Genomic DNA, 15,404 nt, shown 5'->3' on the forward strand with positions numbered 1-15,404 from the left:
TCCTGCGAGCTTAAATGAATTGGAGGCCTGGTTTCAATGGAAACCAGTGAGAGCAATCAATGAAATTCAGCGTGGACAGATTGGTGTAAGCCAAGAATAAATAAGCACATTTCCTTCTTTCATTTTTTAACAATTTAAAACAAGTAAAAAAAATATTAAGTGCATTTAAAAAAAATATATATATATATATTTACTACTAACTCATTGCCCACAATTTATAATCATATAGATCTCATTCTGGTTGGAATAGCTTGTAGATCATTCACTGCCAGCCTCTCCCAGTCAAAATGGATTGGACATTTAGCGCTGTCAATGATAGTTAAAAGTTACTAAGTTCTGTATTGGAGTGTAAAACAACCAAAAATACATGTATTGGAGTACTATTTAACCACTAGGATCTATTATATTCATGCCATACAATTTTCTTATTCTGTGTATGACTTTTAACAGGCACGCATCATTCTTCTTACCTCCAAAGACGAACATGAGCCGGCATCAGAGAAACTTCTCTTTCTGGTGCGTGTAGCCACCTGGAACCAGATCCTGGACCCCTGGGTCTACATCCTCTTGAGGAAGGCCGTCCTTAAGAAGCTCTATCTCATGTTACAAAGATGCTGCCAGTCCAAATCCTGGCAACACAGCTTTCTTCTGCGAAGCTCTGCGTCCAGCCACTCCAAATTGGAGCAACCAGCATGCCTCCTCGATGGCTTAGTGGCGGAAAATTCTCGCATCGGTCTGCCTAGCGAGTCCAACACCGAGGTGTTCCACGTAGTGTTATCCGTGTGGAAGAAATGCTAAAACAAAGTGGAAAGATACAGAAATGTTTTTTTGAGAGTGAAAACAGCGTCATATGTCATTTTTTCCTTAGTAAATGAGTGAATTGTGTGTAATTCCCAGTGTTCACTATGAAATGGTACAGTACTGTAAGGCGTCATGTTTATTATTATGTATTATCTTGTGTTAATGTAATGTACAAAGCACAGTGCATTAGTTTCTGTTCATTTCTAATTTCAGTTTGATTTTGTTTTGAATACGGCATATTATCTCTCAGTGAGTTATTGTTTTATACTGAACCAACATTCTGAACTGAAGTGACGATGAATCCCACTCTCCCCTACATTCTTAAAATCATTTTATACTTAGTTTTTATTGTATATCTTTTTTTTGCATTGCCGCTTATGTGTTTAGTGAGTTTGTGTACTATATTGTGATTTGGGAAATGAATTGAAGTACTGAAATAAACGAAATAAAAGTGTTTTTTGGTCGAAGACGTTTGCTGATGTAGTACCTAAAAGTTCCAGACGATGGCAGAACTGCTTGTCACCGCCTCTATTTGCTGACGAGGAAGAAACAGGAACAACATCCATGTATGCCTAATAAAAACGCCTCCCTAATAATATAAATCTCTTCTTTAAACCCCGCATGCCTCCTTGGAAACTTGAGCAGGTTTGACGAGTAAAAAATTCGATGTTTGAGTCTGTTGTGTCACTAGTGAAATGTTTTTGTTAATGTGTTGTGGCGCAATGCTAACGTGAAGCTAGCAGCTGGCTTTGTCGCGCTCATGCGTGTATTGACAACAGCCAAACGCACATTTTAAGAAACATTCATTGACATACTTTCTGTAGGTCACAAGATGAATCAGGAAAAATTGGCAAAACTTCAGGCCCAAGTGCGGATAGGAGGAAAGGTAAGCATGCACTAACCCGGAAGAACGTTGTTCGACCTGTTTTATCGAATATGGCGATGTATACAATACGGTATCAAGTGGGTACACAGGTAAATACTACCGTTGCCATATAGTGGCATAACACTTTTGGGTCCTACCGGAGTCATAAAAGATCAAAAAAATATTTTTGTGTTCATTATTTAAATAAAAAAGGCAATTTTACACATAATTCTATCAAAGATCTTAGTTATAAGAAATTAATTGTTTGAAGTTCTTTTAGGGTTCAGCACGTAGGAAGAAGAAGGTGGTACATAGAACGGCCACAGCAGATGACAAAAAGCTTCAGAGTTCCTTAAAGAAGTTAGCTGTCAACAACATTGCCGGGATTGAAGAGGTAGAAATACTCTAGGGTTGATTGTTGCATTTAAATGTATTTCCTCAAGAGGACATGGGAGCAGTAATTCCTGTCTCACACCACTCAGGTCAACATGATCAAGGATGACGGCACAGTGATCCACTTCAATAACCCCAAGGTTCAGGCATCGTTATCGGCCAACACGTTTGCCGTCACGGGTCACGCTGAGACTAAACAGCTGACGGAGATGATGCCCGCCATCCTCAGTCAGTTGGGGGCCGACAGCCTGAGTAGCCTGCGCAGGCTTGCTGAGCAGTTCCCGCGCCAAGGTGTGTGTGTGTGTTCACGTACTCTATCATGTTGACACTAAGGTTAAATTGTCTTATTTATTTTTGACTTTCATTTTCTCACTTTTTAATTTTAACAGGAAAAGGAAAATTAATTCTGTATTTGTTTTCCCATCTAAACATACAATCGCAAAATACTACTAGTCCTACTTTTCTTAGTGGATCATTCTGCTTTCAGTGCTCGTTTTTGACCAAAATTTATTTCGGAGAGAAGTGAAGGCTTTGTTTTAATTTATTCAGGCACTAATGTTGATTGTTCTTCATTTCAGTACTTGACAGCAAATCTCCAAAAGTCGAAGACATTGAAGAAGAGGATGATGATGTTCCAGGTATATTTAGTACATATATGTAATGCTAACAAGTCCACATTAGGCGAATGTGTTTTTTAAAAGACTTAAATCTAACAAGATGTCAAGTGTTAAAATAAGGTCCAATTTTTGTTTTGATTTCAATGGAAATTATTTTTTGTTGCCATGCAGATTTGGTGGAAAACTTTGACGAAGCATCCAAGAATGAAGCCAACTGACGACTGCGACGAAATCGGAAACATTTTGCGATGCTATCACTTCTTCTCATCCACACATATCGCAGTACAATGGTGTCCCCCCCTCCCTACACACACACTATGTATACTTTTTTCTCTCCTGCAGATGTCCGAATGGTTGTTGTTACATCAGTCATCTTAAAAATATACTTTTTTGTTTTATGAAACGAAATAAAGATGACAATTTTTGAGAGTGCTGTCATCATTGCTAATCAACAAAAATATGAGTAACAGCCAAGGCATATAATCTCATGGGTTTTGGAGTGTACTGCATCAATGAGTAGTGTTTAGTGGAGTTACATAACTGACATAATTACATTAATGGCCTTTTCTCTTTTATTACTACATTAATGGCCTTTTCTCTTTTATTACAAGTCACTATGTTTACATTATACATGTTACGTTTTTTTTTGTGCTGCCCAATTTCTAACTTGTGACTTTTTTTTTCCATTAGAAGGAAATATGCATTTTGTCAGCATGAAAAATAAGAATTAATGGGAATACGTAAATAGGCTTTTATTTCAACATGTCAGGTATTAACCCCTAACTGACTGGGTCTATCTATTGTTAAATTTGAAAAGTGCAGCAGAACATATGCAAAACTCAAGCTAGTTCAAATTTCTCTAATTTGGTGAGCACCAATAAAAATTGGGCTGCAGTCTACTTAGTGGCCACTTACCCTGAAAGTGTTTCATTAAAAAGTATTATTATTTTTTTTTTTAATCATGAGTTTTGACACCTGCTTACTTACCTCTGTATGAGCTGGCCTCCAATGCAGAAAGCTCTTGACGCAATTCCTGATAGTAGTTTCCGCCTCCTTTTGAAGAACTGCAGAGAAACACAAGAGAGGGGGTCGCTCACAGAATGGGGGAGAGAGGCAAAGTACCAAGACCCCCCCTCCATCTCCCCCCTCCCCCCAACCCATCATTTCTGCTGGTGCTGATGTTGCTGTGTGAGTGTGATGTAAGTGCAAGACCATGTTGAAGTTGTTCTCCACGCGGGACGACGACAACGAAAGCCTCCTGGGGGGCGTCACAGAAGGTGAGAAATGTACTCCTTTTTTTTTTCTTCTTTTTGCATCCCCCATCTATGTTGCCTTTGCCTGTGCGTCATGATGACGTTGACGCGTTGCTTGAAAAGCTGATGCGGCAATTATCCACCACGCGCCGTTTGTCCCATGTTGAATCTCGTTAAATTAAAAAAAATCTGAATGCATAAATCGTTAAAGACGAAAAGGTGGAGTGAAGAGTCCTGTTAGCCCTCACGGTACCGGATGAGTGCCGCATTGGCGACGGATTGAACTCAATGCGTCACACAACCTGCAACGAGCGTGCTACTTTTATTGCGATGTTTTGGTCTAACTCTAATCTGGAAAAGGGGCATTGGTGGTCCCCTAATTGGGGCTTTACGCTGCAAAATTAGCCGCTATCGTTAAGGGTGTGTTTGGATGAGACAGTCGTGTCGCTCCCCCTTGTTGCCATGTGCGATTTAGTGAGTGATGCACGAGTAGTGCGAGTGCTGACATTGTGGTGAGTCAGGAAAAGGCATGCCGAGGGCTTCCTGGCTTTACGCCCGAAAAGCGTACGTAAGTCGGAACTGCATTAAAGCACAATGTAAATCTCTCTTATCAAAGTTTGGACATCCAAAAGGGCTCCCTAAACTCATGGCAAGGATAGATATTCAATTCATTGGCATTGAGGGGACTGCAAGTGGATTCTCATCTTTCAATGCCATTGACGGTGGTGGACGTCTAATTCATTTTGACTCAGAGTCGACATGCATTGGATGTCTAGCGCCGTCAATGGCAGCCAATGAGTTAAGTGTAAATTAACGTTTGTAAATTGTAAATTACATTTTCAAATTGAATATCACCCCCTGCTGGAATTTCTATTTTAATCACTGTCAAATTCTTCATATTCTTTAACAATACAGAACTTAAATACCATACACACACAACATCATACCCATTTATTGAATCTATAACTATATTTGTTTTGACCTTATTTTGACCTCAGACTCATTTTGATTTTTTATGTCAACATAGTAATTTCAAAAAAATATGCATCATATTTGACACATTAATTTTGAGCAATGTGATATTTTTACAAATTATATTTGAAAAATTATTTTGGCTCTAAGGACCATTAAAGATTCCATGTGTAAAGCATTTTAATTTACTGTCAATTATTTGGGGTTTTAAAGGGCTAATATTAATATTAATTCTGAGTTTAAAATTTCATCTCAATAATATTTCTAATCATTTGAATCTATAAATCTCACCTCAGCAATAACCTTGACATTAAACCTAATTTTTATGTAAATTTAATTCAAAGACGTCTTAACCATATTTTTAATACCAATCTCAGGCCATGAATTGAACTATCACTACTTTACAGGTATCTTAATTCCACCCATAAATGTACTAAATTTTATGTAAAATCTCCTTAATCCATAAACACAAGGAATGTTTTGCTCTGTCACTCATTTTTGCTGCAGTCTTGCTGGACAGGCTGACGTCTTATTGGCGCTTTGTAGGTGACTTGTGAGGCTCCGCTAGTACATCATCTTACACGGCTGTCAAGGGTGACCTCCGGATAATTCAACACATGCTTTAATGGCCACTTATCAACCTGCACCTTTCTCTGTTTATGAGGAGTTATGTAAGGTTTGCCATCTGCATACGTGTGCAGGGGTGATAAAAGTACTCAGATGCTGTTGAAGTACAGTGCAAATATACACAAACTAGAATTTAGCTAAATTCAGAATAGACTTTAGTGTCAACAATGGTGCTTTTTCTTTGTCTAGAAGAAGAGGGTTTACCCCAAGTAGAAGAGTGGAAGAAGGGAGAGAGAAATTGAAAGGCAAATTGGTGCAGTGTCAGCAGTAATGCAGATGCTGCATCAGCCGGTGGTGGTGGTGGTGACGGAGCTGGGATGGAATCCAATGCGCTTGATTTGACGGTCTATCAAAAGTTTGATGTTCAGCTTTCAACTATGGTCACAATCAATGCCAGGCAACTAGTATTCATTGATTCACAGATCCTGGCAAGGGTTGCTTGAATGTATCCCAGTTGAATTTGGGCGAAAGTAAGACTACACCCTAGACTGGTCGCCACTCAGCCGTAGGGCACGTGAAGAGGCCAATTCTGATTTTTCAAATCTGACCTGGAATTATTCCAAAGGACCATGTATAACTTCCGTAAATGTCACGTTACAGTGTACATACATACGTGTCACTCGGTGGCGATATTCCAATCACAGTGCAAGTCCTTAACTTTGTTTTCAATATGTACGCCGACACCCAAAATAACAGAAATAATAAACAATCCGACTCAGACAAGGTCATTTTGGTATATAATACTACTATACTACGAACACTGTGTTTGTGAGGGGATAATACTAGTAACCAGTGTAGGAATAATAATAAGAATAGGAAGACGAGATAGGTCAGATTAGGGTGTGACAGGGAAGAGTGTGCAAGCAGTCCAAGTAATGGGAAACCCATAACACTGCTGACAATATGATCTTTTTGAAACAGATGAAGGAGACAACCCATCTCTTGGTGACACCAAGCTGCCATGGCTGAGCAGACCATGTCTCCTGGTCCTCAAAGAGACGGGAGACATGTCCAAATCAGGGCAAATCAAACCGGCACTCCCTTCTCCGAAGCCCTCCTCGGATAAAACAGTCACTCCGAATGGAGAAAAACCACCTTCAAAGATACTCCCTGTGGAGGAAGGTGGTTGCATGGTGACGCCGTGGGTCGAAGGGCAAGGCGAGGAACATCCCAGACCTTTAGTTCTGAGTCTGTCCGAGAAGGAGGACGAGCTCAGTTATGTGCCTTCCAAGGAAGACTCGGTGGTCGAGGAGAAGGAGAAAGAGGAATCCCAAGACTTCCAGAATCATCGTAAAGATGTTCTGCCCAATGGAGAAGAGGAAAGAAAAGCCTCCGCATCTTCGCCAGTCGATTCTGACCACAAGCCTGGTTCGGTCGACATCGCGAGCAAGGAACTATCCAACGCCTTGGGGGAGGTGGCTCCGGTCTGGGTCCCGGACGCCGAGGCTCACGTGTGCATGAAGTGCGGCATCAAGTTCACGTTTACTAAGCGGAGGCACCACTGCCGCGCCTGTGGCAAGGTGAGGAACGCACGTTGGCTATCGGTCCGAATACTTTCCGAGTCATTCAATATTTGTCTGCATGCGCACGTGTTGTGTCGTCAGGTGTTTTGTGCACTTTGCTCCGGCCTCAAGTTCAAACTTTCACATCTGGATGGCAAGGAGGGGCGGGTTTGTGTTTCCTGTCATTCAACTCTCATTAAAAGTGAGCTACTTACAGATTGTTTCTCGTCTTCGCTCTTTGACGAATGTCACGGCAACAACCGCTGGCCTTTTCTTCCCAGGCACATCGCCGAGAGGGAGAAGAAGGGTGTGGTTCGCCGACGAGCTCCTGATCCACAAGCAGTCCGAATCTGCTCCCACCACGCCGGTCAGAGGGCCTGCTTTGCCGCCGTCGGGGAGCAGAGCAGTGGGGACCGGGGCGGCCAAAAGTCCGGGAGGGTCACCGCAGCTTAAGAGGGCCTCCAGACCACACGGGAGCACTAATGTAAGATCATCCAAAACAAAAACCATCCAAATTATCCACTCTTTATCCTGCTAATATCTATTATAACCTCAAAATAACATTTAAAGTGATTCACATTCTTACAATAACCAGTAACAAAAATTTCACCAACGTACTAAACACTTACAAGGACATGTAACATTGTGGACCAATTCCAAATTGTTCTCACCAATTTATTCAAAATTCCAATATTCATCTCCATTTTTTTGTCTTATAATCAACATTGTATTTAAAATTCAGTTCTCAATGCCTGCCTTGGACTCAGATTGTCGGCACGGAGCTGCCAATGAGTTAATGACAATCTTATTTATGTAAATTGATATTTTGACTTGCCTCCTCTCTATCAGGAGGCGTGTGCTCCTCGGAGCTGGGGAATGTCCACTCTGGTGAGCACCTCCTCTAACCTCATCCCAGTAGAAGGCCTGCCGCCCATCCTCACCTCTACAGGCGTCAAAGGAGGTACGGCAAAACCTCCCACCATTATCCCCTGCCATTTGTCAAGTGTCTTTTTGTCCTGCAGAAACAACCTCTCATATTCTATCAGAAAAATCCACCGTTTAAGTATTTTTGTGCCCTAATGTACCACAAAATGGTTTCAAATCCCAATGAAAAGTGGCAATAATCATACACAAGTATCACAAATGCCTTTCCTCTCTAAATAAATAGTTCTGTCAGTTATGAGGGGTTTTAAAAGATGTGTATTTTTTATTAAATATAACTGAACTGCACTTAACCAATTTATTTTATATAGGGAAACTTGCTTTGAGAACCACCGGATTAACTATAAGTATACCAGCAAGAATTCCATTAGACTACTGGTGGCAGGGTGCATTCCCTATCACCCGCGAACAGGCAGCTATTCATGCCACCATAATTGTCTCAAGACTTAAAGTTGCTCGACCTTGCGGCTTGGGATGTAAAATTTGCATGGTGATCTATTGAAATGCAGCGTGACTCCATTTGGAGCTCCCACAGATAACAAATCTAATGTCGGAGTAATTACTCTTTAGAACGCCCTTGGCCTGCTTAACGTGCTCGAATACGCATTGTTCTCAGATTACACCGTGGAGGAGCAGGCCTCGGAGACGTTGCTCATCCAAGAGCTGGAGAGCGGTCGCTCAAATCCTCTGGTGTTTGTCCTCAACGCTAACCTGCTCGCCATTGTTAAGATGGTCAATTGTAAGGTGTTTATTATTATTTTAGTTTTTTAGTTTCCCACCTGAGATGACTACTTGAGATGCATGCTTGTGGGTCAGATGTTAACAGGAAGTGTTGGTGCGTGACCACCAAGGGGATGCATGCTGTTGGCCAGGTAGAAGTGATGGTGCTCCTCCAGTGTCTCCCCGAGGAGAAGAGCTTCCCCAGTGACATCTTCAGCCATTTTGTTCAAATGTATAAGGACAGCCTCACTGGTGAGAAACACACAAAGGACATTAGCCACTTGACATTCAAATACATTCGGGTCTTTCAAGAATAAGAGGACATTATTGGCTTTAAAATTCCATAAAAATAGATGAACAAATAATATCATGTGACTCTGCTTTCTTCTACCATGTTAAAAATGTATTACAATGGGATTGCGTGCATATTAGGACACATGTATTCCACAAACAATAATTATTTTTATTTGAAATGAAACAGATCATTCTTCAGAAATTTAAATGTAATATTAACTACTCTGTGCGTTTCAATTATAGCAAGTGAAAATTGGCATTCTAGAGGATATTAGGGGCTTTTTTTGTCATTTTAAAACACAAATTAAGCATTATTTTTCATTATATCTCAGGAAATGTCACATTTTTAGTATTTTGTGTTTGGAATATTTAAAATTTGAAAAGTGCCCACCAATTTTGCCACGACCTTTATTGTCATCTCATCTGCAGGGAACGTGATTAAGCATCTGTCACTGTCCCTGTCCACCGGCTGCTTCCTGGGCAGTGACGAACACGCGGGCTTCTTATTTGTGCGCCCCACGCGTCAGTCCCTTCAGGGTCTGCCCTTACCCAGTCAGCCGTATGTCTTCGGTCTGCTGCTCCACAGAGCTGAGGTGGTTTGGGCCAAGATGTTTCCTCTTCGCCTCATGCTGCGCCTGGGAGCAGAGTACCGATGTGAGTTGGGGTTTTTTTCTTCACGCTTTTGCCCATTAGTTGAATGCTTTGGGTACAGGTTTGAATATTTTTTCTGTACTTAAAATTCAGACTATCCTGAAGTTTTTAAGCATTTCACTTTACTCCCACATTACATGGTAATTTACTGCCTAACAACCTGGTCACCATTCTAGTTAATTTTACTAGGTGTCACCATTACGCCTCAAAGGCACAGGTTGATTATGTCGCTTTTATAAGACCATAACATACGCTTAAGTACTCAAGTTCATTTTGCTATGCTTCTTAAATGCAAACCAGAACAACAACTTTTGACAAACAGTAAGCAAAGAACAGCGTGGCAGGTGCTCAATCTTTGGGTTCATGAAGAGACTGGTTTAAAAATTGGACGAAAGAATCTCTGGGAATATTATACGATAAATCAAGGTGTGTTTTTATCATGTGTTTTCTTCAGCTTGATTTGAGTAACCCCAAATTTTGCACACACCCCACCACAGTTTACCCTTGCCCGCTGTACAGTGTGCGTTTCCGAAAGCCTTTGTTTGGAGACATCGGCCACACCGTCATGAGGCTTTTAGTGGTGAGCGAGAGTTGTGCAATCTTAGCAAAATACATGCTAGCAATACACATTTTTCATGAATAATTTTGAACAAGGAAAATCCCTCCATCCTGTCTAGGACTTTAGGAACTTTCGTTACAGTCTTCCAATGGTTCAAGGGCTCACCATGGACCTGGAGGCTCAAAGAACTTGTATAAAGATACCAACGACCGGGTACAACGAGGTGAGATGAAAGACACTACTTTTAAGACCTTTTTGTTGACAGCATGCATTTCTTGCCCATCAGTTGATGAAAGCAATGAGCAAGTGCAACGAGCACGTGCTGGCTATGGGGGCTTGCTTCAACGAGGAGGCCGACTCGCACCTCATCTGCGTGCAGAAAGAGGACGGCCAGTATCAGACGCAAGCCATCAGCATCCACAACCAGCCCCGAAAAGGTAAGCAAAGGCCAGACATAATAGTCAAAATGGACCATTTGTGATGCAGACGTGCAAACCATAATTAGCGCAAAATACCAAGATACTAATTTAAAAAGCCAAAAGCTACAGAATGTCAAGTTTTGGGGATCATGAAGCATACCTGTCAACCTCTGCCGATAATTGCCCTTATAAATGATTATAAATGATTATGAGTCCCCTTACAAACCCCCAAAAAACCTTACAAACACCGTACGACTCGTACGAGTCGTACGGTGTTTGTAAGGTTTTTTGGGGGGTTTGTAAGGGGAATCATAATCATTTATAAGGGCAGTTATCGGCAGAGGTTGACAGGTATGGTGTTCGGACCCAAACGTGGGGGGAGCAGGCAAAAACAGGGAGTAGTATGCACTAACAAAAACTTTCATGTGGGAAGAGTTTCAAAAATAACAAAGACTTCAAAGTTAAATAACAAAATCAAACCTGACGGGGCGGATGTGGGGAAATGAGGATCACACGACACAGACAGGAGCATGACGAATGCAGACAACCCGACAAGGACTGACAAACACAACACAATCAGAAGCACCTGGGTCACACAAGAGCCAGGAAGCAAGAGTACACCAGGGGTGGGTCAACGACAGGTGAACTCAATGGGTAATCACAGGTCAAACATGGGGGGGAGGGGGTGACAGATCAAAACCAATCCCTAACACAGAGTTGGAAAAGGGTGAGGAGAAGATGAATACTCTGAAGATGAAATATCTGAGGGTGGCACACTTCTGGGGACGAGGGTTCAATCCCAGGTCGATCCTCACTCTGTAGAACAGTCAAAATGAGTTGAACAATTTGGTCCAAAATAAACTGGCCTAGTCTACAGGAAATGATATTTTGTCCCCACCATGTTTTCCGATCCATTTTTCTCTCTTCCTTAGTCACTGGATCCTGTTTTTTCATCTTCAGCAGTGCCCTGAAAGCAACAGCAGGTTACTTTGCCAAGTCCAGCATCGTAGAAGGTAACATCCCCACGACACGATTTTTCTTTTGCAATGGCCTCGCATGTACTCATTAATTAGCAACAGCGTAACAATGATATTACAAGAATTTAGATTCTTATTGTACTTAAAAAGTGTTAAAATGACAAAAAAGGCATTCTGGGTATTGCTCTCAAGAAATTACATTTAAAAATAAGAATTGTTTCTAGCTCTCTCGGTCCAAAGGGTTCCCAACGACTTGACGTCCAATTCACCCAAGATGATACAGATCTAGGGTCGAGAGTTCAATCCTCACTGTATGGAGTTTGCATGTTCTTGCGTGGGTTTTCTTCGGGTACTCCGGTTTCCTCCCACATCCAAAAAGCATGATAGGCTGGTTGAACACTCTAAATTGCCTCTCGGCATGAGTGTAAGCGTGTACGGTTGTCCCTCTCCTTGTGCCCTGCGATTGCTGGCCACCGATTCAGGGTGTCGCCCACTTGGTGCCCGAAGTTAGCTGGGATAGGCTCCAGCACCCCCGACCCTTGTTAGGATAAGCGGTTCAGAAAATGAATGAAACAAATGTGTTTTTGCTCACATGAACTGCCTGTTTTTTACTATCTCTGTCAATGTTGACAAATCAGTGTGTGTCTGTGTGTGTGTGCCCCCTTCTGGCCTCCTTCAGATGGGCTAATGGTGCAGATTACCCCAGAGACCATGGCCGAGCTGCGCAGGTCACTCCGGGAGATGAAGGACTACGTGGTCACGTGTGGCCGCGTGGACCGAGCGGAGAGTCAGGAGCTCGTTTGTGTGCAGTGGGTGGAGGCAAAATGCCTCCTCAATAAAGGGTGGGTGGTCCTCTTCAGCCTTCTATATTACGGTACAACAAATCGCTTGGCATCTTAGTGCTAATTGTTTTAAAGAAATCATCCATGTTAGTTTAGTTCAACACGACTGAGTTGAATTAAATAAGTTGTATCAACTTATTCTTTTTCAATTTAAGAAAACTGTATATCATAATATCAGTGACTAGTGTATATATATGTGTTTTCCTATTATTCTAGAGTTATAAGTCCAATTGATGGTAAATCCATGGAATCCATCAGTAGCACAAAGATGTTCCAGAAATCTGAATACAAAGAAAATGGGAAGATTATCCACTGGACAGAGGTATGCTGCTAAACTATATTGTTATTTATATATTTCTCAATTATTTAACTCTTTATAGAACATTTGGTATACAAGTTTGTTCTACATGACCCAAAATGTGGATGGCAGGTCTTAATCTTAATTATATTTCTTTTAATTTAAATCATGATTGAACATTGTGATTTAAAAAAAATATTTTTTTAATGAAACATTCTGAAATAGACTGGGATTTGGCCCCCAATAGAAGTCTAACTTGGATTGTAATGTTTTCTTTTTCTTAATTTCATTGTATTTAACTCATTCATGGTCTAATTCATTTAAAGTGGGAACAGCTACAAGTGCCAACCAAATAAAGGGTTAATGAAGGCATGTTGTGTTCAGGTGTTTTACCTGGAGCGTCCAGAGCCTCCGAAATGCATCGCGGTCAACGTGGCGGAACACAACCGACTGACGGAACGGATTGCCAGGGCCTTTTGCTTGGCGTTGTGTCCGTACCTCAAACTTCTCAAAGAAGACGGCATGGCCAAGTTGGGCCTGCGTGTCACCTTTGACCCCCAGCAGGTCAGTCCCACAAGGCCTGGTTTGTGCATGACACACAGGGCATTTCATCGAGAACAGCTGCACATTCTAGAAACAGTGGGACATTGTAAAAATAATAACAAAGTTCACTTTTGATTGATACTGTCAGAGTGGCATTTGTACAATGTCTCATTTTTATATGCTGTTTTATTTTTTGTTATTGTAGTTCAATGTGGCATACTGACAGCTGTTGCCACATAAATTTATCTTATTAAATTCCACAAAAAGAGCCACATTACAATGATGAATGATTGATTATATATATATATATATATATATATATATATATATATATATATATATATATATATATATATATATATATATATATATATATATATATATATATATATATATATAATCAGGTTAGGGTATTTTGTACACTGAATATCATTATTACATGTACATTTATTTTATATGATTTGTATTTGATTATAAACATGACTAGGGTATTGAGGAAAATGATTGATAGTTAAAGTGAAATGGAATTGTTTTGTTATGAACAACATTCATAGTTCAGATTTTTCTGGTTTCTGATTTGCTGCCACCCTTCCACCTTCAAAAGGATTGACCTCCATCAATGTCATTAACGGCCAATAACTTAATTTGGAATTTGATTGACGCCGACTTAACATGCATTTGAAAAATTGCAATTTATCATATGTCCTATATTGTCATGTCTGCCAATTTCAGGTGGGCTTTGTGGCAGGCAGCAACAGGCACCCACTACCGCCCCAGTACCTGAACGCCCTGGACAGCACTCTCATCCCAGTCATCCATAGCAGGGGGCGCAAGAGGGGCGATGAGCCCATCGTGATGGAGCTCATTTTTTACATTCTGGAGTTCATCACATAGAACAAATCCCATCTATAGTTGCATCTTTTTCCCTGAAATTCGCCGGGGCATTCCACTCTTGAGTGGCGAGAACTCAACCCTGGTGATTTTCAGCGCTTAGCCCGCAGAAACGTGGGTAGCAAGCAATCAAATAAACAACATTAGAAGTAGCAAACCCACAACTCGTGTGGATAAAATAGCTTTAACGTAGAAGCTGGATGCTACCACGGAGTATTAGGCCCAAGCAATGAAAGAAAACAGTTCTGGGGGTATATAAGAATAAAGTTGTAATATTACATGATAAAAGTCATGGTAATACAAAATTAATGTAATGCTTCGTACGAGAAACAGTCGTAGTATTACGAGAATAAAGTCCTACTTTGTAATATGAGGAAATAGGAATACTGAGGGAAAAGGAATATTATGAAATTAAAGTCATAGTATTACAAGAATAGGTCATTTTATGACCGATATTAAAGTCATTAAATTACAAGATTCAAATAAATTATACGAGATTAAAGTTATTACATTAAATAATATACACACAATAAGTTGATATTCAATATAATGACTTGAAACTCTAAATACTAAGTACAGTTACAAAAATAATATCTGACTTTAATCTTGTAATATTACATCAAGTTACAAAATAAGTACATTTTACGATTTAAAACTTGTAATATTAACTTTCTCCTGACATAATACAATTTTAGTCTCATAATACTATTAGTGTAGTGTTTTTCTTGACAAATTTCATCTTTTCCCTCATAATATTGCAACTGTTCCCTCAGTGTTATACCGTATGACTTTAATCTTGTAATATGACTATCCTTGCACTCCCATTCATTGGGCCCTAGTATTCCGTCGTATGATTTAGCCCTCCTTAGTTGAAATCAGGAGAGAATTACTTTTAGCGAGCAGTGGATGCAAATGATTTAAATGAATGCCTGAAAGATGGTATATATTGCCTTGAATGGAATGTTTTTAAATTCAAAATTAAGCTTGGAAATTAAACTTTGCAACAAAATAAGTCTGTTTTCTGTAGTAAAGAATTTTAAATATTACCTGCCATAGACAATGGTGAATATTCAAGTCCTTTAAACTGGCAGGACTTGCTCTGAAAACTCATCTTTAAGTGCCAGTGACAGTAGAAAGTGATGCTAAAATGCTGAAAAATGTACAAGAAAGTGACACAAAATGAACACTGACTTCAAGTGACAACAATACATGTCCAAATCATGTAAACTGATAAGACT

At 40.4% G+C, this 15,404-nt stretch overlaps 3 protein-coding genes across 7 annotated transcripts in view; 2 read left to right on the top strand and 1 right to left on the bottom strand.

Moving 5' to 3' along the window:
- The window catches only part of LOC144078996 (choline transporter-like protein 5), a 35,205-nt gene extending 23,801 nt beyond the window's left edge, over nucleotides 1-11,404 (bottom strand). The window contains exons 1-8 of one of the 5 annotated variants that reach the window (XM_077607505.1): nucleotides 11,362-11,404; nucleotides 10,448-10,565; nucleotides 9,536-9,621; nucleotides 9,378-9,462; nucleotides 8,752-8,941; nucleotides 7,246-7,509; nucleotides 3,664-3,740; nucleotides 471-794 (exon numbers count right to left, since the gene is read on the bottom strand). In XM_077607505.1, the coding sequence (XP_077463631.1) occupies nucleotides 471-486 (16 nt within the window). In that variant the 5' untranslated portion in view covers nucleotides 487-794; nucleotides 3,664-3,740; nucleotides 7,246-7,509; ... (3 more) ...; nucleotides 10,448-10,565; nucleotides 11,362-11,404. Of the gene's footprint in view, nucleotides 1-470; nucleotides 795-1,288; nucleotides 1,307-3,663; nucleotides 3,741-7,245; nucleotides 7,510-8,751; nucleotides 8,942-9,377; nucleotides 9,463-9,535; nucleotides 9,622-10,447; nucleotides 10,799-11,095; nucleotides 11,320-11,361 lie in introns of those variants that run through there. The other 4 variants (XM_077607503.1, XM_077607502.1, XM_077607504.1 and 1 more) reach the window with 4 other exon arrangements.
- Nucleotides 1,304-3,103, top strand: btf3l4 (basic transcription factor 3-like 4). The gene is made up of 6 exons (XM_077607523.1): nucleotides 1,304-1,446; nucleotides 1,626-1,687; nucleotides 1,947-2,060; nucleotides 2,149-2,350; nucleotides 2,638-2,697; nucleotides 2,848-3,103. The coding sequence occupies exons 2-6, from the start codon at nucleotides 1,634-1,636 to the stop codon at nucleotides 2,892-2,894; spliced, it is 477 nt and encodes a 158-aa protein (XP_077463649.1). The 5' UTR covers nucleotides 1,304-1,446; nucleotides 1,626-1,633; the 3' UTR covers nucleotides 2,895-3,103.
- Nucleotides 3,795-15,196, top strand: zfyve9b (zinc finger, FYVE domain containing 9b). The gene is made up of 16 exons (XM_077607501.1): nucleotides 3,795-3,953; nucleotides 6,450-7,048; nucleotides 7,133-7,232; nucleotides 7,312-7,514; nucleotides 7,880-7,991; nucleotides 8,589-8,711; nucleotides 8,789-8,944; nucleotides 9,416-9,640; nucleotides 10,135-10,217; nucleotides 10,315-10,419; nucleotides 10,483-10,633; nucleotides 11,548-11,628; nucleotides 12,272-12,434; nucleotides 12,651-12,756; nucleotides 13,117-13,296; nucleotides 14,008-15,196. The coding sequence occupies exons 1-16, from the start codon at nucleotides 3,890-3,892 to the stop codon at nucleotides 14,167-14,169; spliced, it is 2,613 nt and encodes an 870-aa protein (XP_077463627.1). The 5' UTR covers nucleotides 3,795-3,889; the 3' UTR covers nucleotides 14,170-15,196.
- The last annotated feature ends 208 nt before the right edge of the window (nucleotides 15,197-15,404 follow it).

Source organism: Stigmatopora argus, chromosome 8 (genome assembly GCF_051989625.1).
Source record: "Stigmatopora argus isolate UIUO_Sarg chromosome 8, RoL_Sarg_1.0, whole genome shotgun sequence".
Lineage (NCBI taxonomy): Eukaryota > Metazoa > Chordata > Actinopteri > Syngnathiformes > Syngnathidae > Stigmatopora > Stigmatopora argus.